Below are 25,547 nucleotides of genomic sequence, written 5' to 3'. Positions count from 1 at the left end.
TGACTTGGTACTTTTCAATGTCCTCATATTGGTGGTTATGTTATGGATAATGATGGCTGATGATCATCATTGAGATGCAGAATGTCAGCGAGGACGCTGATAGTGATGACAATAGTTCAGGTTATAGTTTGTGTAATCTTAATTAAATGTTGAAAGAATAACATCCCATTGTCGCAAGGGTCTTCTATTCAAAGGGGAGTTTCTATTCAAAAATAAAAATAAGATTGGTGATCTATGTCCAGGTTTCCAGGTAATACTTTAGTCTCACAGTTGAAAAATGCTGATAAAATATGTATTTTTAAAAAGAAAACCATGCAAGTTAAAGCAACATGAGAAATAAGACATACAATTAAGCAGGTTAAAATATAGGTGCAACATTCATTCAATTTTAGCCATAAAATGGTATTTTATTATCTGTTCTCTTTTGATATGTTAAATGTCATTGTAAGATATAAATTGTTTTTATTATTTACTATGAAATGAGAAGGAAAAAAATTAGAAACCTCTATCTGCAGCATGGTTCACGACAGTGTCGCAAACCATGCAGTATACGGTATTTCTCCATGGAAACGAGTTCGAGGACCGAGTTTTGTTTACACTCTTGGGTAAGTGATTTAACTTCACCGTTAAAGGTTTGTTTGATTCAACGTATATTTGATTTATCTAAAATACTCAACAACGACACAGTGACACTAAATTGGGGGACTTTAACGTAGCACTTTTGCTAACGTTAGCAAACTAGCTCTAAGGTACAAGAGCAGTGACAAGGAACAGCCGTTAAGATTCGGTTAACGTTAAGGCAGGAGTACTATCGGTCATATTAACACGGTTATCATAATGTGGTGTCGGTCAGGGAGCCAACAGCTACGGCCAGCTGGGACAGGGACATGTGGACGACCAGCCGGAGCCCCGGTTCTCCGACATCACTGCTCTACAACACAAGGCGGTACGGACTCTCACCGGCGGCGGGGGACACTCCGTGGTTATCACCGGTATTTGACCGTTTGTTCCTCAACTGTGCTGTTACTTACTTGCAAGGCTGAAACATGTGTTGTGTTGAGCAGAGGCGGAAGAAGTACTCAGATCTTGTTCTTAAGTAAAACTATAACTACCAGTGTAAGAATACTCTGTTACAAGTACAATTAATACAATCAAAATGTTACTCAAGTAAAATTAGAAAAGTATTAGCTTCAAATATACTTAAAGTACCGAGCAAACTGACTGAAACTGCCCTACGGAGATCATGTTAGGCCATGAAATGACATTAAGTGTGATATAATATCAGTGATATACTGTAGTAGGTATTTGTAGCCAAAGGTTAATTTCCAACACCTGTTCACAGGAGGCTTTTAAAAAACAAAAAAATAGTACAGGGAGGTCTAGAGAGGGTAATGTTGTTTCTCTTTCAGACATGAAAACATTACAATTGTGCTTCATTTTCAGATCACTTGGTAGAGATTCCCATAGGTATGCTACTTTAACAGAGAAGAATATGCAATATATTCTGTGTGTTTTTGTGTCGAACAGAGAATGGAGAGGTGTTTGTGTGCGGACAGAATAACAGAGGCCAGCTGGGACTTGGCCACATTGCAGACATCACAACTCTGCAAATCTGCCCCAGCTTGACTCAGAGGGTCTCAAAAGTAGCCTGTGGTTGGGAATTTACAATTTGTCTTACTGGTGAGAACTTTTTTTATTTAAGTATTTGTTGATCTCTTACTTGTGCCATAAGGGTAAGTACGGAAGAGGATTAGGGCCACACAAAAATTATCTTATAATTCTGACTTTTTTCTCAGAATTCTGATTTATGATTTTTGTTTTCATGTGGCGCTAATCCCCTTCCGTAGGTAAGGGCCATATAAGTTTCATGAAAAATAAACATTAGGCATTACCCAAGATAAAAATCTAGATATCAGAGCAGCCTTATATGAGTGAGTCTCATGCTGCATTATATAAGAGGGGACCGAGAGAAATAGAAATGCATACAAAGAGATTTATTTTATGTGATAATTTGCAATAGCAAAATCAGATCAGTTGGTAAAATGAACGGTTGGATATTTACAATAATGCAATTAGGTGACAATTTGATATTGAAAAAAATGTAATTCAAGTAGGTTACAGTAGAGGGCAGTAAGGGGGAACAAGGAACAGTTCTCACAGACCAACAAACTCATCATGCTGCATTCATTTCATAAGAAGGTTACTCTGATTATCAATCTCTCACTTGTAAACACCATTCATGTTAACATCCAGGTTGAAATTATAATTAGGTCATTGTTTTTACAAGCGCTGACATATCTTGGAACTTCTTAATAATACAGACATGCCTGAAAAAGCACAAAATACAGACTTTCATGTCAGCTATTTCCACTTTTGAAGTTAATGCAACCCACATTTTAGGTTTGGAGGGTAATACATTCTGTGTATTACACACACACACACACACACACACACACACACACACACACACACACACACACACACACACACACACACACACACACACACACACACACACACACACACACACACACACACACACACACACACACACACACACACACACACACACACACACACACACACACACACACACACACACACACACACACACACACACACACACGACTTAAATGCAGCATGAAACTCACATTCCAAGTGATCAGGTTTGTCCAAAAAGCAGCAATAGCTGGAGGGCTCTCATGCACACTAGCTTCACCACTTCAGGGAGTTACCCAGAATCCATAGCAGGGTGTGGTTAAATATGGGTATGAAAGATAAAACCCTAAAACCACCCATCCAAAAATATTGAATATTTCAGTACTTTTTATTTATAAAGATTTTTTTTTTTTTTGTCAAACTGACAGATTCTGGTCGAGTCTTGGCATGTGGCTCCAATGCATTTGGACAACTAGGTTTTGGAAAAACAGTATCACACTCTGCAGATCTACTGGTTGTTGAGGTGAGCATATGAGCAGTATATATTTTACACATTTAAATCACAATATCACCACTTTTTTTGCCATACCTTTATTTAATCAATCCTAAATTAGCTCAAATTGCTACAGACTTACTTAACCTTATGATCAGTTACCAAGCAGATGTTGCTGTGCTGTGTGCTTTCAGAGTCTGAAGGATCCAGTAGTGAGTGTAGCAGCAGGACTCAGACATTCATTAGCTGTTACAGGTAAGCTGGCACCAAAACATCACCAGTGTTTTTTATTAAGCAGTCAATCCACACATCCTAATGTTCTGTTCAACCCTCAGTCTCAGGCTGTGTATATCAGTGGGGAACTGGCCTCTGCAGTCACGCTAAGAGAGCACTCAGCCCCCGGCCTGTCCCCCCCCACCTCAGCTCTACGGTGCCCTCTCTGGTACCAGGTAAGTGGTCTACTGAATATAAATAGTTGATGAAAGGAATGTTTTTATGTATTTCAGTGATGATTGATAAATGTGTCTGTTGCAGGTCTGGATCAGAAGAATGTACACATGGTAACTGCTGGCTTAGCGCACTGTGCGTGCCTCACAGGTATGACACCCGAAATGTATACTGCTGTCGATTCACATTTGATTTAATAAGCCTAAGTACAACCTCTTATGGAGAATGATAATTTATTACCTGGGAAATTGCAGGAAGGAAGTTTACCCTCCCAACTTGCTGAAGATTGTTGACACAGACAAGAAACAAACTTTATATAGCATGTCGAGGTATACAAATAAAGGCTTGATTTGCATTGTGATTTTGATTGTAGGCATTAGGCAGTTAGGCAATGAAGGCAGCAATACATTTTTTTACCAAAGACAAAAGGAAACCGCACGGTTCAAGTTAAGTTTGAAAGGGTTCTCTGCAGCTCTTCCAGCAGGGAAAACATTTGATTGATGCATTGGAAGTATATAATTGTACTTTATGGACAGAAGCAAGGCTATAATTTAAAAGCAGATATGTAAAGCCTTTTGTGCTGTTCTTCCTCAGAGGGAGTATTCAGAGTTTCAGGTTCTACGAGCATGTTGTCCTCGACTCCACGGTCATACATCATGTCTGTCTGTAATTAGTTGAACGGCAACACTCAATTACTGCCTTTCTGTGGCTGCTTCTGCTGAGGAAGAATGATGTTTCTCCTGTCGTGTCTGTGCAGAACACGGAGATGTGTTTCTGTGGGGAAGCAACAAGCATGGCCAGCTGACCTCCACAGAGCCCTTCCTGTCCTCTCCCACTCTGGTGAAGCGCTCCCTGCTGGGTGGAGAGAAAGTTGTCCTCGTGTGTAGCGGCTGGACACACATTGTTGCTCAAACAGGTTAAACACAATAACAGATATTATGTTTTCAATGTTCACAGGTTTTTATTGAGATTTAACGGACAGTTAAATTCATTTCAGAGAGCAGGAGAGTGTACACATGGGGCAGAGGAGATTATGGACAGCTGGGCAGACAAACCTGTCATCACGCAGAGCGGCAGAAGACTGGTCCTTCAGCAGGAAGTGGGAACACTGTGGTGAGCCTCCCTGCAGAGGTTAAAGTCCTCTGTGGAGCAACACAGGTACAATTTATCACTATTTTTCACCTCTAAGTCACCTATGTGGGCTGGTAAGAAACATGTTCGAGTTTATGAATGTTATTACAATGAATGTAACAATGACTCAACACCATGGGTCGACTACTCCATTTATAAAATAGTACTAATTGTTCATATGTACAATATATTTAGATTCTGAAATTGGCCATTAAGCATAAGGAGCACTTAGATGTTTGCTACTTTAAATTTGCTTTGATGCTGATACTTTTTAACTTTTTAGATTTTGATTTTGAGTGCAGGAATTTTACTTGTAACAAATTACTTTTCAATGTAGTATTGCTAATTTGACTAAGTTAGAAATCTGAGTACTTCTTCCATCACTTTGCTTGTGTTTCATATGTTTTATTTAACAGGCATACAAAAGGGGAGTATATTACTAAGCAGAGATGTGACTTGAATCCTTTAGTCAAGTTCTTACCCTTAAGAACTAATATTACACTTGAGTATTTAAAGTTTCCGATGCTTTATATTTGCCAATATTATACTTTTTACTCATTTATGTGACCGCTTAAAAAAACAAGAATGATCCTATAAAATAAAACCCACTATTATAAAGCTAATTAAGCCCCCTAGTGGTATATCAAATGAGTAAAGTTACTTCTGTCTGCTACATCATTGAAATGCTGCTTGCATCAATAACAATAATAACCAAATATTGTAACATAAAAATGTAACAATAGGTATGATTAGGCCTACTGTTACTTCTAAACATTTATCCCATACACGTATACTACTTCTTTCAATGGAGGGCTTTAACTGGGAACATTTTAAATGGTGGTATTTATACATTTACTTAAGAAATAAATATCTTCATAATTATTTCACCTGCATATGTTTATTCGAATCAGGTTTGAAGATATACTGTGTTGGATCCTATTGTTATTGCCATCACACGCGTGGTGTATAAAATAAGTGATTCCGTCCAGCAGGGGGCAACAGAGACCCACAAACAAAGCTGAGGGTTGTTTTTAGTTGAAAAACAGTCTGACTGAATGGGAGCCAAGCCCACTGAGAAAAGCTTCTTAATATTTTGCATCTCTACATCTATCGTGTAAAGCACTCACACATATACAAAGTACCACTTACATTTAGGGAAGGCGGAGATCTCTTCTCCCACGAGGGCAATTATACGAAAGCATCTTGGGATTGCAGCAGTTTAGCTGAAGCCTAAATGGCAGCTATATTGTTGGAGATTGTTTCCTAAGTGGATGTCAGGGAGCATCTCTGGATCATTTCTTCAATGCACACATGATGCAGCAGCACAGGCGATGTCGAGGCGTAGTCACCTCGCGTGTAAAGCTAAAGGCAAGATGGATTAGCCGCTGGGATTATGACTCTTTCAGTCCAGCGTACAGAGTTGGTCCTCATAACACCGTCTTTACACACCCACTGAGTCAATATTTATTAAACTGTCACGTTTTAATGAAGCCAATGAGCACTATTGGAGTTACAAATTAAAACCTGTCAGGGGTCCAGGACTCAATGGATTTGTTTTAATGTATGGCTTGCTACAGCTTTATGCTTGATCAAAGACATTGCTTAATCATAGCAGCTTTAAACTGCATTAGCAATGATATATACCCAATTCAGTGACCTTGTATTGCTAGTAACAATGTTTTATCAATCTAAACTGGAATCTAGAGAGCGCCCTCTCATGTTTCAGGATCATCATTTAATAGTGTGCTCTTAAGAAGGACTGGAATAAATGCCTTGAAGACTGTTGCATTACTCGTGCAGGTTATTCTAGCTTTTATGAATGATCCAGGTTTTCTGTCATAGTTTCTGCCCTGCTCTCTGAGAATGCTGTGTGGGGCTTTTATTTACAGAATCTTTTTTTACCCATGTAATTTGCGTTTCCATGCAGTTCTGAATAAAAGTTGGAAGCCTACTTTTTTGTTTAAACATGGAATTTTATTTCAGTTTTGGAGAACATTTGGTTACAAAGCATCTCAGTATCCATGGTGGTAAAGTATTTTGTGAATATAACAATTGTAAAATTGTCTGCTTTTATCTTACATTTTATACAATTAAAATATTTTTCTCCACAGATTGCATGTGGATCTGAACATAACCTTGCTATTTTAGGTGAGTGTTTCAAAACAAAATATCCACACTATTTATTGGCTTTTCTTTTGTATGTTCTTTTCAAATTGTGCTCTATTTTCCTGTATCAGAACCTGTCATCTTGCTAGAAACAATATGAGAATAAACATGACAACTGTACTCGAAAAAGAAATGAGGGCATCACTCTGAGGAATTAAAGCAGAATTTTTTTAACATACAGTATTGTTTTCAGGATGTGCAAGTGCCTTACACAAGACACTCCACTTTTGTCCTTACATGACTCTGGCTCCTACTAAATAAAAGAGTAGGGAATACATATTGACTCAAAGGCTGAGTAAGGGAACTGTCTACTTTACAGTTAGACATGTGTGAAATATTAATCCTTCTGCTAATGCTGCGGTGGATTTCTGAGGTCAGCTCATTGCTCTGTGGCCTTTGCATCAGGAAGTAATTACAGCATGGATGGATGGGTATCATTGACCGAGGCAATTACCCGCACAGGCCTGCAAAAGAGCTGAATTCCCCGCAAACATTTACAGGCATGTTTTTCCAGTTCCAGAGTTTTTGGAGAGCGATCTCCCTTTGTCTACATGAGAACAGAACATAGACATCACAGCTGCTCAAATCCCTTAAATAATACTAAACAAACACAGATGTATATTGGGCTTCCTCTTCCAATTTAAAAATAGATTCAATTAGTTTTGCGTGCTTTACAGGGTTGCCCAAAGCCTACCTCTTTTCCATAGTCAGCGACAATCACCAAAAATCTTTTGGAAGTAAAATCTTTTTTCCATAAAATGTTAAACACTGACCCACTTTTTTACATCAGCCTGAGTATAAGTACCGCAGACGAACCCGAAAACACAGGCACTAGGTTCCATTTAAGAGGAAACTCCTGACATTGTTGGTATTGCTGCAGTCAAAGCCACACTTGAAATATTTTGACCAATTAGAAGGCTTAATTGGAAATTCTTTATGCTGAGTGTCAGTCATTATGGCAGTTCTTACAAAGCATTGCTCTGTGCGTTCAAAAGTTCAGTAATGTGATGAGAAAGCAGGGCTCCTGTGAACCTCCTCCTCTGTGCCGGGCTCTCCTCTCCTCCTCTTCTCTCCTCCTCTCCTCCTCTCCTCTCCTCTCCTCTCCTCCTCTCCTCCTGTCTGGAGCGTGGCGGCAGGAGCAATGAAATGGCAAAAAAGGATTGGAAGCAGAGACCTGAGTGCTGCTATTTCTGGTCCTGATGTAGGTCAGGCGGAAAGGAACGGAGAGCATTGCATGCTGCTCATGATATCTGCTGCCTGCTCAGCCCTTTCCCATTTTCACCTGAGCAAGTGCTCCTCATGTATGAAATTCATCATCGTGGTCAGACGTGGGAGTAAGGCCACAGCTCATCCAATCTGAGGAAAGATTTGTTTGTTATGTGAACATTTTGAACTTAACATGAATGTTAGATCAGACCCTGTTCAAACTCAAGTGTTGTATGATGTAATCCCTGCAGATATTGTTACGATGTTATCGCTAGTTCGGAGGTGAGATTTATTAATAGTTGAATATAAAACCAAAAGACATGACTTGTTTACAAGGAAATGTCTTTTGGCTCTAGTGTCTTGTTTTGAATCCTTTTGTTGTGCCGAATATTGTGCAGCACTTAGTTGCCATGGAAACACCAATGTGTTTTACTCCAGTCACTGAGTCCATGAATTAAGCACGGCACCAAAACAAGGCTTTTCCCCCAGTGAAGCAAACATATCAACACACTTTGCTCACCAGCTAATGGATGTTTACTGAGCAACCTTAATCAAAGATGGAGACATAGGGAGTACATTTATAAATAGATGCAGTGGCTTCTGTTTGTTATGTACAAGCCATTACTGGTAGATTGTCACACTGACACTAATTGCTGGCAAGATCTCAAGGAAAGCATTTGTTACATGGAGAATCCAAATCTTTGAAGTCCCTGAGAGACGAGCTAAAAAACGCAGAGAGACAAAGAAACCCCACGATGAAAGAAATGAGAAGAAGGCATGAAAGACACACAACTGCAGGACAGGGAAAGCTTGAAGATGTGTTACCCTTGAGAAAGCAAGCTCGCTTCTGTTGCCATGGCAATGGAGCCTATTAGGTAACTGTGTTGCCATGGCACGTGTCTCCTCGGTGATGCAGACTTGACCACACCCACCAACAAGCTCACCAGCTGTGAAGAGCAGTGAGGCTTTGTGCTGGCTGAGTGTCAGTGTTGGGGACAAAAAGGTGTGTGTGTGTGTGTGTGTGTGTGTGTGTGTGTGTGTGTGTGTGTGTGTGTGTGTGTGTGTGTGTGTGTGTGTGTGTGTGTGTGTGTGTGTGTGTGTGTGTGTGTGTGTGTGTGTGTGTGTGTGTGTGTGTGTGTGTGTGTGTGTGTGTGTGTGTGTGTGTGTGTGTGTGTGTGTGTGTGTGTGTGTGTGTGTGTGTGTGTGTGTGTGTGTGTGTGTGTGTGTGTGTGTGTGTGTGTGTGTGTGATATTGCATGCCTTCTGCTTTTTTGTACCCAGCCTTTTTTCTTCAGGCTTCTAATTTTAGGGTGCAGTTCTGCAGCCCTGTCCCCCTCTCCTCCTGTCAGCTCCACTAACCCATGACCCCTCTCCTTTTCAGGGGGGCGTCTCCTCTCCTGGGGCTGGAACGAACATGGGATGTGTGGCGACGGTTCCCAGAGCGACGTCTTTCAGCCGCAGCTCGTCTCTGGTGTCAGACCTCTTCTCATTGGCTGCGGAGCCGGACACTCTATGGCAGTGAGCCCTGTGACGACTGACTCGACTCAAAACTCTGCAACCACCTCAGAAACATCGGAGCAGGAACATTAATTTGGCATAATAGCAGAGCAGGATGCCTTTGTGAAGCCAACAAATGATTAGCCTAAGAGCCTTAGAATTTACTTTGACTTTCACCTCCTAAAAGGCTACTTGAGAAGATCAGCCTTCAAACTGCAGTCGTCATAAATAGTGTGGTGTGGCTGAGTTATGTTACATGTGGACACAGGCCATCATTTCTCTGACTAGCCCATCACTTTAATGGACATGATTTGGCCTGATGGCTTTTCAGGACAGGGCCATGCCTAGGCTCCTGGTGCACCTGCATGTCTTCTCTCTAAAGGATGCCGTTATGGGTCATGTGAGGGATGGGCTAGACTGGTGCTAGAGCTCCATCTTCCAATATCAGCGGTTTTATTGCTGTGATCTTGAGTGTCAGAAGGCACTCAATCTCTGCACGTCATACTGAAAATATCTTGTTCATCCCATGATTTACCACTTCCTCATACAGTATATTTTTATTCTGAAACTGTCCATCACCTATTCATTAACTTGGCAGTCTGTGTCATACCTTGTGTGATGCTCTATTTTGTCTCATTTGCAGCACTTTCAAACTCTATACTTTGGAAATCCCTCTTGGGGGAAATGTGTCCGCTATATTTGACCCGACCTACATATTTACGAGCTGTGGGCGCCCGCAGTGCAGGGACAAACTGTAGGTTGAAGCTGTGCAGTAGTAAAGGGCGAAGGCTCATTGATGCAATTCATTTAAAGGTTTCTATTTTATCCTCATGATGCAAATTAAACACGAAAAACATCTTTATCACTGAAGCTATGCATTAATGAAAGGTACATTAATATGCTTGTACCTGGATTAGTTTGAAAAAAATAAATCAGCACTCGTTGAAAAATGATCATTTCTGTGGTTTTTTTTATTTATCACTATTTATTTTACAAGCCTGAACTGTATCGAATAAAAAAGACACAAAAATCCCTAAACAACAAACCAATCAAACGATCACTGAACACCTTTTATTGAGATGACTAACCACAAAATTCACGGTGTTCAAAACACACACTCATGTCTCACTACACGGCACATTGGTTGCTTCTCAGTTGCGTTATTGGGTTCGTTTAATAACAGCTGCTGTTATTGTTTGTATTCAGTGACCAGCACTGTCCCCCCATTCCTGCCCAGCTCCATTGGCAGACTCATATCTGCTGAACCTGACTGCACACAGATCTCTGTAAGTTGTTGGCAGTGTGTTTGCAGTTGTTTGGTAAAAAGTTGGTCCCTCTTCACTAACTTTTACACACAAACTATTAAGCTCTACTTTAAACTGCATGGCTCTCCTTTCTTTTTTAATTAGGTATGCTCAATGCTTGCTTTTAGAAGCTGATGCGTATGGGGGTACGTATTGTATCTTTATGCTTGTTGAGTAATGAACTGATGTGTGTTTTCAATGGCTGGTGGCTGGTGAGTAATGTCGAATTAAATATACTTTAATTGTGAACATGGTGAACATTTAGAAGAATTTGCATAACAGAGGCACTTGTCCAGTATGTGTGTAATGTTCTGGCATTGGTTTGCATTTCATACTAACCAATTTGCATGTGTGCAGAAAAAGTATAAAACCAATTATGATTGTCAATTAATATTCAAATGAACTACAGAATAATGAATGTCTGAGCTGAGATATGAGTTCATGTCATTTACATATGAGCTATCTTTGTTAATCAAAGTGTGAAAATATATCAACGTTTAATGAATGTTAAAAATACACTATTCCTTTCTAATAACCCTTTTTACGTTCTGATAAACTAAGCAATTCATTACCCATTCCTAACTGCACACTTTGCCATTTGAATGCCTCTTAAATACAAGGTAAGAGTGGTGGTGTTTAAAGTAGGACCTCTTTTGTGGATGTGATCTCTTTGATGCCGCAAAACCTATCAAAGGATTGTTAAAAGTGTATTAGTGCAAAACGGTGCAAAAGTCTAAAAAGATGTGATGATGACGGTGCAAAGTTAACGACTGGTTTTCTACTGTTTTGTCTGGCTGACATGACACGTGTTTTTTGTCTTTTTTTGCTGGGTGAGTAAAATCGGAGCAACATTTTTTTTTCTTTCAACAGAAGAAGCACACAGATATTTGATGATCACTCAAAAACATTGGTACACACAACTTTAGCACACAAAAAAGCGTATTTACAGCACAGGCACAAACCGAAAATAGGCACACAAATTACAACACAGTAACCAGTCAAAGATACTGAGCTACATAAGGCTTGACAACAAAACGTCCTCAGTGCTACATCTATGCTGAGTTTTGTGATGTACAGGTTGTCACTGTCACATCCATTTAAAAAGACTAAGTAATACACACAACAATGCTACAGCACTATCAGGTGGGTGATCGGCCATTATGGGTCGTACACATAGTGGTTGGGATACCATGGTTCATAACACAAACTGACTGTGTTGGTTGTCTGCTCCGGTGCTGTCGCTGGGTCTCTATAAACATATAAAAAACAATAACATAAATAAATTATTACACAAATGATGTATAATGGTGGAAATGATGGCGATGATGAATACCTCTGCGAGAGGCAAGACATGACACTAGCTTGGAGAGTAAAGAAAATGTGCTCCGTTAGTTCCTCATGGTAAACGTCCGGTTTACCATGTTTTTCCCATGCGTAGCCAAGGCATCAGACAACGGTGTACTGTTTGTGTGCAGAGGTCACACTCTGAGTCGGTTAATAAACATGCCCGGTCATGCTGCGTGTTACACGTTGATGTACAGTTGTTCGGTCATTGTCATGCGTTTGTGTCATGCTCTCACAGTCCCCTCGTTTTTGTACACTCTCTTTGACCCCGACACAGGTAAACAGAGGGTCGAACAACAGTTCAAAGTATTAGCTGTAAGCCATTGGGAAAGGAAAGATGTATGTACAGTATGCATGTGCTGGTGAATAAAAACGGAGTCTAAGCGCTAGTTGTGTATAAAATTTATTTCATGCAAGGACTTATATTTACATATTTTATTTTAATACTTTTCTGTTGCATAAATGGAAAATACATGCATGTACCTTTCCCCAAGTAGACCCACATCCCATGCTGTGTCGCATTGCACTTTTTTCCCCCCATTTGAATTGCATGAGAATAGAATTCATTTCCATCTTCACATCAGATCTTCACAAGGTTTTTTTCTCTTAAATATATAACGTCCACTAATTACCACAAGAGACATGACTCAAAAAGTAAAACTCTGCTCTCTCAGAATAAAAACAAGACCTAAATGAGTTGCAGTACTTATATCTTCTTCTAGAAACGAACACTTCTGATCATTTTTTTCTTTTAAAGTGCCCTAAAATAATTGTGCATACTTCTTTTGGGAAAAAAACAATATTGACGTTTTAAATCAATATAAATAGATACTGCCGAAGCCAGTGTGTCATCTTGTAACTCGATATATTTTTGCTCTGTAGAACAGCTTTGTCCCTTTTTTTGTAAACAATTTGTGCTTTATCATACAAACATCTTGATATGAGGAATATAAAATTAGTATTTTCATTTATTTATTTATGCTTGGAGCTATGTTTACCCCTTAGGGTTAAATCCTAGTGTTTGTGGAGTTGTGTTACGATAATAACCATTTTGCTTTGATTTAAGGTACGAGGATGGTGTAAAAAGTGCACCTTGTAAATAAAGCTTACCTGACACTGTTATGAGCATGATATAAAGTGTATTGATGCTACACTGAGAGGACTTATGTTACATCATGTCAATAATAACTCACTTTTACTTTGCCTCACCAGGTATAAAGGCACCTTTGTTTTAAATGCCTTAATTTAGGCATCACAGCAGTAATAGAAGTTGCTGCAGACTACGGATACTGTTTAAAAACTAATAACTATCAGTAAATATATTTGTATAAAAACTATTTATGCTCATAACAGCATTTGTTGGTTTTATAACAGATTGTTCAAGTCAAATTATGCTAGTTTAGTTGGAGGCCCCAGCCAAATGAATGCAAAAAAATATGAATTTAGGGAAAGGCAAAGAATGGCAGCTACATAAAAATCTCTGCTATGACTGAGTCTCTTGTCTCAAAATGCTTAACAAACGACAAAGCTTTAGAAGCCTTTGAAAGAAAAAAGCTTTTTTTTTCTTACAGGTACTGCGATACAGGTAGCTTCTTGTTGAACATAATTTCTCATGCAGTTCATGCAAATGAACAAAAGTTCTGTTAACATTAAACTTATTCTTCACTACTATGATAGGAATCGTCATCATCTCCATATTGCATTGGACACCATGAGCATCATTTTGACTGTTTTTTTTTTCGCGGATAACATTGAGCTTTGTCTGGTTTGCACTTTCAGAATGATAACGTCTCTACTTTGCAACGTACAAAGCACTTAAGAGAAGGTCCCTTAACAGCTGGCAGTGGGATCTTTTGGATATGTTTCAGAGCCATGTATTGTTAATGTCCAGCATATTATTAGCATGGGTTACATCTTATGAAAGACTCTTTCACAAAGTTGTAAAAAGCAGATGATAGAAGTTATTGGCAAAAGAGTGAGATCAAAAGCAACAGAGCAACAGGCAATGATGTAAACACAGGGAAAGAGTGTAGCCTGTGGTAGAAGTAGAACAGTGCTTTGTCTACAAGTGAGGTGACCCATGCAGTGTGGCATGTGCCAATGTTTTCTAGTCTAGGATAGGATGACACACCCAAGGAGAACACTTGGGAACGCTGAGTATTAGACACAGTTAAGGTACAGTTTTCCAGAAAAACAATGAAATAAAAATGGAAAAAAACAAGAGTGAAGGCAAGTGTAAAAGCAAAATTTGACAGGTAAGATAAGGAGGAGTGTTGACTGGCCTTCCAATGTCATTGTGTCTGCTACTCAACCATGCTACATAATGGATGGGATGGGAGAATGTGAGTGCTGCATTAGACAGGGTGGGCTGCAGGGCAGGGCGGACACTGAGGACACTCCAGAGGCGTCCCCGCTCATGCCAGACATGCTGTTAAGGCTCCAAGGCTTTTCATAACCTTTAGTTGAAAAACAGAGAACGTTCTGAGTACACTTCAGCACTGAATCCATGACACTGTTTTGGTTGCTCCTCACTGGTTATACTACACCTGTTGCTTTCTTGTTTTTGTCTCCAAAGAAACAGGTCAACACAGACTTGCGACAGATTATTATTCTCCATGCATTGAGAGCATCAGGAGTACAGCATGCACCGGGTGGTACTGGAATGGATCGGAGTATAACACCATAACAGACTCTAAAAAGGTAGGCACCTCAGGCAGAGAATGTATTCTCAGCTACAGGTAGAATTTCAAACTGCACGCCATGTACTATTGATGTGCTGGTTGGACTCACGTGAGTGAGAGGAATGTTTTGAAGATTAACAATATTACATTAAGTACAAAGGGTTTAACCCAAGTATTAAAACGTAAATTAAGTAAATTAGAATGTGGCTTTTAATAACATAAATAATAACATTTGACAATATCTATTTGTGTTGTGCTCCTTCACCATACTGATAGCACCCATCAGCAAGACACTTCATGCACCGTTATGGTCAAGAGCAATGTACTCATAATTCAGGATCCTGCATGGATATTAATCATTAAATACATTTGCATACATGGCACTCACGTAGCACATAAATACTGTCTTATAAGACAACACATTCTAAATCGTATAAATCTCGAAAATAGCTTTCTTACTTGTAAATAAATAAAGGTATTACATTATGTATGGTATCAAAAAATATAATATGTAGATGTGATGATTGTGCTTGGCCTTAACCGATGTTAGTGTGACACTGAATATATATACAGTTCCCAAAGGGATGATAGAAGAGAAGCAGCTGCTGTGAAAGCGTGTAATAAGAGGTTTGTTGTTGTGTTTGTTTGTGTGTGTGTGCCTGTGGAAAACTGAGGCGTAACACTCAGCAAAGAGAGAAAAAGAGCGTGTCCTGTCTACGGTCTACAGGGTGTCAGCGTCTTACAGGGGCCTGTGATTGGCTGTTACTGTACGTACCCCTCCTCACTCTGCCCCCTGTGTGGTTGGGGCGCTCAGCAGTGGTGACCAAGAAGCAGGGCCGCTCCCTCTCGCTGGGGCTGAAGATTTCCTCCGGAGATGTGGCCTGGTCTATATGAGGGCAATCTTCATTAGCCAGCGCTGCTTTGGCTGCCTCTCCGTTCAACTTTGAATCTTAGAAGAAAACAATTTAAGAAGAAAAATCAGGTTGAAATACGTGATGACTCCTCCTACTTACATCAGCTGTTGTCTAATGTTTGCCTCTGCTGTTCACCATGAGGCTTTGTTTTCATTTTATTTATTTGTTTCTTAGCAAGAAATACTGAAAAGATACTCGCCTGATTTATATGAAACTGGCAAAGGAACAACCCATTCAATATCAGAGCAGATCCGAATCATGGGGCAAATTATCTTTCATTTTCGTCAACATTGCAAGATTGGGCATGTGCCCTTGGTGGATGACTGCATTCTTCTGAGCACTCTTCTGGTTTTACATATTTTTTTAGCATAATTTCTATCAAAGGTCAATTTATCTTGAGGAATTCAAGAGTAATTCAAGAGGAATTCAAGTGACTCCTGCGTCTACTTGCATGTTCTTGACATTACAAGTACATGGTGATTACAGACCCTTAGTTAGTCTTTAACGACAGGAGGAGTGAATCAATGTATTAATAATTGCAAAAATCAATATCAAGATTACTCCCGGTCTGCCTCAATCTCTCTATTCTCTATCCAAAATAAAACTTGTTTTCATCACATATTTTCTGTGGGAAACTCATTTCTTTAATCTCATGCTTGAATCATCAGCTGATTGAAGCGTGGGATAAACGCTAAACAATGAAACAGCTGAGTGGTGATGTGGCTGCATCAAGAGGAAAGATGAGACAACACAGAATGCATAATTATATGTTTTCTTACCTTGAAACTTTATCTCGAAAACGTCGTCATGGGGTATTGGGCTCGGTTGTAGGGAGCTGGCACTTGACTTACAGAAGTTTGGAGAACCTGGTTGTGGGGCACGGATATGCCGGTTCTTCTTCTTTGGTAGTTTCTGTTTTGCCATGGCCAGAGAGTAATACATTCCAAAGTTGTTGACAATCACAGGGACGGGCATGGCGATGGTCAGCACGCCCGACAAGGCGCACAGGGCTCCGACCAGCATACCGGAGGTCGTCTGAGGGTACATATCGCCATAGCCGAGGGTCGTCATGGTCACCACAGCCCACCAGAATCCGATCGGGATGTTCTTGAAGTGCGTGTGCTCACTGGCTCGAGGGTCGTTGGGGTTAGCTCCAATCCGTTCAGCGTAGTAGATCATAGTAGCAAAGATGAGGACACCGAGGGCGAGGAAGATGATGAGGAGCAGGAACTCGTTGGTGCTGGCTCTCAACGTGTGGCCCAGCACCCTCAGTCCTACAAAGTGACGCGTCAGCTTGAAGATACGCAGGATCCGAACGAATCGGACAACTCTCAGGAAACCTAGCACGTCCTTAGCTGCCTGGGAGGAGAGCCCGCTGAGGCCGACCTCCAGGTAGAAGGGCAGGATGGCCACAAAGTCGATGATGTTCAGGGCGTTCCGAATGAAGTCACATTTATTTGGACAGAAAGTTATTCTCATTAGAAATTCAAAAGTGAACCACACCACACAGACGCCTTCGATGTAGGTGAGGTAGAGCGCAGTCTCAGTCTCCTGGTATGTGCGCACCACTGTCACGTTGTCCACCACCTCCTCCTCTGTGCGGTTGATGATGACGTTGAAGGCCTCGTGGGTCTCCAGACAGAAGGTGGTGATGGACACCAGAATAAAGAAGAGCGAGGCCAGTGCCACCCACTGAGCAGGACATGGGGGAGAGATAGAGGGGAGGTAAGAGGAAGAAGGTAGGGAGGGGGAAGAAGGACAGAGGAGCACAGTAATTCATGCAATGTAATCAAGCTGAACGCCTTGCACCCATTCTTAGCAAAACACAATGCAATTCAATCTATTATCAGAGACAATGCCGTCTGACAGTGACTGCGACATCCAAACACTCTCTCAATCCCCACTCCCTCTCTTTGCGACTCTATGCGTGTTGATTGAGAAATGTCATTGTAAAAGGGACAATCAATGCATGCTCTTGCTTCTCATCCCTCTGCTGTACCTCAAGGTCATGGCATTTTCAAGGGGTTGCCACATTAGAATTACAAAGAGCCAGCAGCAGCAGGAAGAGTCATTAACCCACATGACTACATTTAGCTGGGGCTCTTCCCTTCATTACAGAAGGTTTTCCCTACACAAGGTCATACAATCCGGGTGATCAACTCTTGGGACATGTGGTGAGCTGAGAGGCTTGCTGAGCTGATGAGAACCTTGTATGAGAAATGTCCCTCAATGGAAAACGTGTACTTTAGCTTTCATTATGTATTGATTGGATGATCACATTTCATCATATTTAGGCTCTGATATGTCTGATGCAAATTACATGGGTGTAACAGATACAGTATTCTCTCCTGGGTATTGATTGCTACCCTCATGTTATCCTGCTCCCTCAAACTGCACTGCTTCAACTGTGTTTGCTGAAGTTGTAAAGTAAAAAAAACGTAGGGCTTATAGGGCTGGCAACATACAGATATATATCAAAATCATGATTTGAGACGAGATATCATCTTTCAAATTATGATATTATGATATTGTAATATCGCAAAAGTATCTCTTCCTTGTTTTAAAGTTAAGTTATGTTATTTTCAGAATTTACCAGACTGTTTTAGCTGTTCTATTATTGGTCTTTACCCACTAGGTCAATACATCCACCTTGCATATGATTATTTATCCATAAATGATTGGGTAATTATTTTGTGAAAGCACCAACAGTCAACCCTACAATATTGTGGCAATATCGATTCCAAGGTATATGATCAGAAGTTTTGGGATATCATAATCGGAGGTCAATTGAGCTTATTAATTATCCTTTTAAATAAAACAATTTGATCAATATCAGTTTTTACATGCATGAAGATGTCTTCATAAGAGAAGGACGATTCTGCTCAAACTAATGCACTGCCTTGTTAATAGCAGGGAGGAGTATTATCAGGAGGTTTGTTGTCTGTGCACAAGGACGTCTAACATGAATTCCACTGAGTAAAGGAAGCACAGCGTCTTAGTCAAGTCCATTCACAGCGTTTCACCAAGGCAGGCAGGCAGCACCAGATATAAAACAGGCCTCATCATAACATCTCATCACTGGCCATTCATCGCATTGTGCTGAGGAAATGTCTGCTGCTTAAGAATGTCTGCTTCCCATCCGTGTTCGCATGGTGGTCTGCAGGGAGGCTGTGTGTTAGCAGAGGCTGCAGCACACTGACTGACTGACTTCTGTTCTGTCAGCAGGGCTGTCCTCACTGTTCAGAGAGACGACTCACGCTGAGCAAAGAGGACGCAGTTTAGACTGAGAAGGAGACTTGTTGCAATTTAGAGTATGGCATGTGAATGACTCGTTAAATCCTCTTTGAATTCGATACAAAATGTCCGACTTTTAAACATACAGTACAGATAGATAATGTGGACATTTAACATTTCAATGCAATCGGATACATTTTTTTTTTTTTTTTAAAGCTGTTCCTTTATCAAGTTAAAGATATTCCATTTGTGTTGGTACTGTGAGAGAGAAAGAGGCATGAGTACAGTGTATCTAGTGTTTTATTGGATTGCATAATATTGTTGTTTTGTCCACCCCCTCTATAACATGTACTGTCCAAAATAACACGTTCTAGACTATAATACAATCAAATTCAACCACATTGGAAAACTACATGTAACTAAATCAATGGCTATATTACCAGCTGAGCAAAGTGTGCCTGGCCCATGAAAGCTGCAGGCTTATTGTCTACTAATCTATCTAAATGTAAATAGATCATACTCCTAAATAAGTTTAACTAAATCACATCAAAAGGTTAATAACACAGCTCCTTTCCTATTGATTTAATATAGCCCTGCCAATGCCTTAACAGAAATGTTATGTATACTGACAGAAGATTTGATATGATAATCCATTGAGCGTTCATTGTTTTTTAATTGCACAAAAAATAAATTGGCAATAACTTTGATAATAGTTGCAAAAATGCCCCAAAATCAACTGTCTCTACCTTCCAAATTAACAATTATTGTTGGTCTACTAGTTTTCAATGACTGTAAACTGAATCTATTTTGTTTTTAGACTGACGAATCAAGCTATTTAAATAAGTCAACATGACATTTGGAAATAAATAATAGATTAGTGCTCTTGGTATTTTATTTTTCCAGCCTATTTACATCAATTAGCAGGGGAACTGGAAAGCAAACATCACCCTTGCTGCCAGCAGTGTGATAAAGCCTCGTATATGTCGAGCCTCCTGACACCTGACTGGCTCTGAACATCCCGCTCTTCAAACTGTTAAACAAACGTGCATCTTACGAGATCGCCTCTTCCAGTAAATGATGTCTCTTTGTGACAGATAGCAACAGTCTGGCCTGGAGGGAGGGTGACAGGCGGAGGATTTGTTTGTTTCTTATTGGATAATTCTCACTGTTGCCGGCAACCCACTGGCCTACAGTGATATGCAGGGAAAGGGTTTTCCACTGATGTATCCACTGTGAATAGAGTCTGTAATTAACTCTGGGGCTCACTTATAATTAATCTTCTTGCCTGTCTTGGTGGAGCTCTGTCAATCTTCGCTCTGCTTTGTATTGCTCACTGCTAAATGTGGAACACATCAGGGGAGTATTCAGCTTCGGGAAATGTCCCTCCATGCACACTGAAAAAGTGTGCGTGTTGATTTTACTGCTTTCACTAATGCTTTCTTTAGTGAGAACATGTCAATAGTTTACACCTACTGGATGGGGCCCAGTAACTAATTACACATATCAGTGCTACATCTGTTAAACCAGCAGGCAGCATAGCGGTCTTTGTAGGGGCCAGTGGCCTAAAAAACAAACAAAAAGTCAGAAGGTGTAAAGTATGAAGCTATATCAGGGTCATAAGTTTTGATCATTCAAAAAAAATGTATTTGAAAGTTCAAGATTTTATTCTGAACTTTGAAAAATACAATGATGTATTCAAAATGAAAATAAGTATTTGAAATATTTTTTCAGGTTGAATATTATTTTGATTCAGTTCAGCAATTCTTTTGAATAAAAATATTTATCTTCGTATTTCACTTTTATACATATTTTGAAGTCCCTCCCTTTCCGGTGGACCTCCATGGGACCTTATTTTAGAAAAATTATGTATTGAAGTCAATGGCGAGAGAAAAGTTAAGTTTCGATCCCGTTCGAATTGTGTTTGGATTGTTTGTCAATCTCAAAAAAATCATTTCCAAGTAAAAAATGTCACAGTTTGTCGTAAAACTGTGAAGTTAAACTTATTTATTTGTGAAACCGCTCAATGAACTACATCTCTGGTCTCTTACAATACACGTCACCAACACCAGAATGAGGTGAAAAGTATTAAAGGAGGTGGAAATCATTACACATCTGGGCATGTTGAGAGCTGCTATTACACAAAAGGGGAGTTAGTCGGTTCCGTATAAGCCAGCATGTGGGATGGGACCGGCTGTACAAGGTTTCTGTGAGTGTTAAACGAGTGTAATGTGTAACGTTAATGTCAGCTAGCTAACATTAGCTAAAAAGGTGCACTCTCGTGTTTTGTTTTAGCAACTCGTTTTTTGTGTACCTTGTCCTTGCCAACACTAATGTTAACCACAGCATACACAGCAATCAGGCAGTTCTTAACGAGAAAACCAGTTGCTCAAACAAAACAGAGGAGTGTACCTGGTTAGCTAATGTTAGCTAGCTGACATTAACGTTACACATTACACTTGTTTAACACTCACCTCAGCTCTTACGGAACCGACTAACTCCCCTTTTGTGTTTATACTCTCAACATGCCCAGACTTGTAGTGATTTTCTCCCCGTTTAATACTTTTCGCCTCATTCTGAAAGAAGGAGGTGAAATGTGCTAACGTGACGGCCAGCTTGGTGTTAGTGACGTGTGTTGTGCGAGACCAAAGATGTAGTTAATTGAGCGGTTTCACACACAAAAAAGTGTTACTTCACAGTTTTACAACAATTTTTTTTTTTTACTTGCAAAATTATCTTTTAAATTGACAAACATCTTATGTGTAATTCATGGCACAATTCAAATGGGATCGAAAGATAATCTTTCTCTCGCCATTGACTTCAATACATGAACCCCCGCCTAAGTGTCAGTTAATTTGATGTCATATTTTGTTGATCGTCTGTCTTTTGCCTATAGATGAGAGTAACACCTACGTCACTTCCGGGCAAAAATTACGGCCCCGCCCACCTTTTGGGGAAAACAACGCTGTCATTTGAATGGCGGTCAATACAAATTCTGAAGTTTTTGCCCATCCGATAATTTTTTGGGGAAAACCGTGGATTTTTGGATCTTCAAAGAGCTTGATTACGATGGCAAGTCAGGCAAACAATTACATTCGATCATTGGTAATCGACAAGCGGTCTTGATATATGGTTAAATTAAAATCAGTAGGCGAGGCTGTAATTTCTCCAGCTGTTACTCTCATGAGTAAGACGGAACATAATAGTTTTATCATGCCAAAAAGCTGCTGTGTCGTTTATTGCACCTCAAACATTAAAACAAATCCAGAGTTACGTGTTTCTGTACTTCCTCAAAGAAGAAAGGACAGTAACAGAAGATCTCTGTGGCTTCAGGCTCGATCGCCATTCAAATGACAGCCGTTGTTTCCCCCAAAAGTGGGCGGGGCCGTAAAGTGACATAGATGTTACTCTCATCTATGAAAATCGATAGCCTACTGCTATATTTAACCATATATCGAGCCCGATAGTCTATTTATAATGGCTTAATGCAATTGTTTGCCTGTCTGGCCATTGGAATCGGGCTCTTTCAAGATCCAAAAATCTCCGGTTTTCTTACATTTCTGATCGGTTTGGCAAAAACTTCAGAATTTGTATTGACCGCCGTTCAACTGACAGCATTGTTTTCCCACAAAAGTGGGCGGAGGCGTTATTTTTGCCCGGAAGGGACGCATTTGTTACTCTCATTTTAGCTATTGCTCTGCTGGATCGATTGTTGTGACCTCTGTGATGAGTGTCTGTGTTTTCCTTGTATTTACAGTCTAGACTCTATGGTGTTGTAATGCTGAAGCATTACGGGTGTTGTTATTGCTAAGTATTGCTTTGTGATGGTACCCTTTACTCCATGTATTAAGGTGCGTTACAATAAGACATCCCCACGCTGTGTACGTAGATGTATGCATGATGGTGTTGCTCCGTGGTCTTCATTCAAGGCTTCCGACAGGTCATCTCAAGGTCATCAAAAACCTATTTAAACCTCCTATAGCCATCCATCTTTGTGTCACAATCAAAAGACAAAGGCAGTCAAATACACTATAGGGCTGCAACCATAGTCGACTAAAAGTAATCCCCAACTACATTTTTTCAAGTAATTTTTCATTGAAAATGTCATTAAAAAGCTTTAGCTTCTCAAATATCTACAATTTTGTTTGGTGAATATCATATTTAAGTGAATATACTTGAAGTCAACAAGCTTGGACTTTGATAAACTGGGAAGCACACTTTTCATCATCGTCTGACTTTTTACACCAAATAATTCATTTAAAAATGACCAGATAAATCGATAATTTACATAGGCCTACTTAAGTTGCTTCCCTAATTACAACTAAATTGTTCTCGTAATGCAACTTTGAAAGTTATGACATTTGCGTTTTTGTTTTAGCACAGAATGTTCCCATGAAAACTCCTGATGAAGTTTCAGATCTTTGGTTCAATGAGAAAAACTACTTAAAAGCAACTCACCCTTGCATATTTAGAGGAGTAAGGGTCCTCAAACAGAGCCCAGACGTGTCTCTGCCACCGGCTCCACAGGCTTCCACTCCGGGCATCGTGAGTGTCTCCATGCGCCAGCCTCCTTGTCATTTCATCTACATCCTCCTCGCCATGCTCCAGATCTGGCTCCGCGTCATCGTTCGCCAGGTCCAACAGGCCCCCCCCGCCGAAACTATCAAGGGCCTCCTCTGCCTCCCGGTGCTGGCGATAGTTCATCCAGCAGCATGGCTCCACGTCTGTCTCATCAATCTCCCAGAAAGCCAGCTCCTCCTCATAGAGGGGCCCGCAGACATCAGCCGGGCAGTGCAGTTTACCTGTCCTGTAATAATTAAGGATATGTGCAAACACGCCAGGGTGGCGGTCGAAGAAAAATTCGTCGATCTTGGCATCATAGTCAAAGTGGTTAGGGGCATCAGGCTCGGCTAACTGGGATAATTTAGTGCCAGGTAGGGTGCGCAGGGTGCTGCGGTATGTCTGATGTCTGATCCCTCCCACGTTTATCACAATGCGATCCTTGTCGTCGCTCAGGCCCATTGCGTCCCTTAGGCATTTCTCCAATAAGTTCCCTTCATCGCAAAGGTAAGTCTAGGAGTGAAACCATGCACCACAGGGATCTCACTGATGGGAACTATTACATAAATGAGGCTCAGAACAACCTGTCGTTTCTCACCAACTAATAAAGAAATCGTGGCTGCTTGACACGCACCTGGCTACATCCACTCTAAACCCTGTGGTTTCTACAGGTCTGTCATGCAACTTCAGACGCTTATAGCTGCCGGACTCACTGGAGGATATCAAATCCAAAAATCATTGCAGCCAACGACAGTAGCCTACCCTAAGAATGGACGTCACATAGTCTGTAATTCCAAGATGTCGAGATAAAAGCACTAACGCTGACACATCTCCCCCCCGCGAGCAGAACACATCCAGCTCATTGCACTCCCCAAGTTGCGGTAATTGATCAGATCACTGCTGAGCTTCTTTGTGACTTTCACAGCAAGGTGACTGCGGTGGTGCTGAGCGGACAGCGCCTTCACAGCCTCCTCTGTTGCTGCCTACAGACTCACCTCCTTCACACCGACGCTCAGTAACGACACAGCTCTTTGTCTCAGCACAAAGATGCTACCCAGATCAGGAACTTTCCCTTTCCTCCATGCACTGCTGATGAAGAAAAATACACCCACAGCCTGAAGGGAGGCAAACGCTGCTTTCTGTGCGTGGTTAAATAAAAAATGAGAGTCAGAGATGAGAGGACGACAAGCCTCCTCAAAAACGCCCAAACTGCCTGTTTATTCACACCGTGCCCAGCTCTCTTCTCAGATCACATGGAGCATGCAGCGGACCCTGCGTTTGTTAAAACCCGCTGTCAAGTCCTTAAATTAAAGCTGTTGCACGTGTCATCGCAGCCCAATTTTTCTCACTTAACGTCGTCGCTCGGAGGGTTATGGTCGGTGGGCGTCTGTCACTGTCAGGAGGGACTTATCGCATGCACAGCTGGTTGGAGAAGGTGTGACCCTGGAGCCATGCACGCGCAGATCCGCCCATACCATCAAAAAAAGTCTGATCATAATGTCTCCTTATAGCTCCGTGATTTATGGATGTGTGATGCAGACCCGTGTTGAAAGTCTACATGTGCTGGTCGCTGCACCAACTGTGGAAATATTTTGAAGCAAAAAGTTGAGAAAATTATTTTTGTTTTTTGCACAACTCTTTTTTGTTGCCTGGGTCTGAAGCTTGTAATCGTTAGCCTCCACCTGTGTTTGAAGTGCCAGCAGAGGGCGCCCTTAGTCACTTAGTAATATACTCCCTTTTGCATTCCTGTTAAATAAAAAATATGAAACACAAGCAAAGTGATGGAAGAAGTACTCAGATTTCTAACTTAGTAAAATTAACAATACTACATTGAAAAGTAATTTGTTACAAGTAAAATTCCTGCACTCAAAATCTCAAAAGTTAAAAAGTATCAGCATCAAAGCAAATTTAAAGTAGCAAAAAATCTAAGTGCTCCTTATGCTTAATGGCCAATTTCAGAATCTAAATATATTGAGTTACCCCATTATTATTGGGGTTTTTTTCACAGCTGGTAAAGGTAGAGCTCATTTGAATAATGTATACTGCTGCTGGATATCTTAACCTATAAAGTCAAAGTTTATTTAATAATTGATTTAGTTTTTTTATTAGCTAATAATTTAAATAAATAATTTCGA

At 40.5% G+C, this 25,547-nt stretch overlaps 2 protein-coding genes across 3 annotated transcripts; one reads left to right on the top strand and one right to left on the bottom strand.

The window, feature by feature from the left end:
• Nucleotides 1–516: 516 nt before the first annotated feature.
• sergef (secretion regulating guanine nucleotide exchange factor) lies at nt 517–10,331 on the top strand (the record flags this gene model as incomplete). The annotated part of the gene is given in 12 exon segments (XM_079685151.1): nt 517–559; nt 562–605; nt 854–992; nt 1,528–1,680; nt 2,868–2,962; nt 3,127–3,187; nt 3,268–3,381; nt 3,467–3,529; nt 4,137–4,295; nt 4,377–4,537; nt 6,622–6,658; nt 9,263–10,331. Coding segments are annotated over 12 exon segments (1,278 nt in total). The 3' UTR covers nt 9,472–10,331.
• kcnc1b (potassium voltage-gated channel, Shaw-related subfamily, member 1b) lies at nt 9,924–25,260 on the bottom strand. 2 transcript variants are annotated; one of them, XM_079685148.1, is made up of 4 exons: nt 23,311–25,260; nt 16,401–17,313; nt 15,483–15,656; nt 9,924–11,931 (listed from the first exon to the last, which is right to left on the bottom strand). In XM_079685148.1, exons 1-4 carry the CDS (start codon nt 23,872–23,874, stop codon nt 11,822–11,824), a joined length of 1,761 nt encoding a protein of 586 aa, XP_079541274.1. In that variant the 5' UTR covers nt 23,875–25,260; the 3' UTR covers nt 9,924–11,821. The 2 variants fall into 2 exon arrangements, with proteins under 2 accessions (XP_079541274.1, XP_079541273.1); XM_079685147.1 differs by lacking the exon at nt 9,924–11,931 and adding an exon at nt 13,532–14,482.
• Nucleotides 25,261–25,547: the final 287 nt, after the last annotated feature.

Source organism: Notothenia rossii (assembly GCF_949606895.1).
Source record: "Notothenia rossii genome assembly, chromosome: 5".
NCBI lineage: Eukaryota > Metazoa > Chordata > Actinopteri > Perciformes > Nototheniidae > Notothenia > Notothenia rossii.
Note: the sequence above shows the minus strand (reverse complement) of the source record. Positions and strands in the feature narration are given on the sequence as shown.

What these genes read in the sequence shown, in the direction of transcription:
- kcnc1b (XM_079685147.1), bottom strand. Translation starts at nt 23,874, where the DNA reads ATGGGCCTGAGCGACGACAAGGATCGCATTGTGATAAACGTGGGAGGG. An exon ending in TTTCGAGATAAAGTTTCAAG is followed by an intron (nt 15,657 to 16,400) that starts GTAAGAAAACAT and finishes TTTTCTTCTAAG; the next exon opens with ATTCAAAGTTGAACGGAGAG. An exon ending in AGGGGGCAGAGTGAGGAGGG is followed by an intron (nt 14,483 to 15,482) that starts GTACGTACAGTA and finishes TTTCAACTAAAG; the next exon opens with GTTATGAAAAGCCTTGGAGC.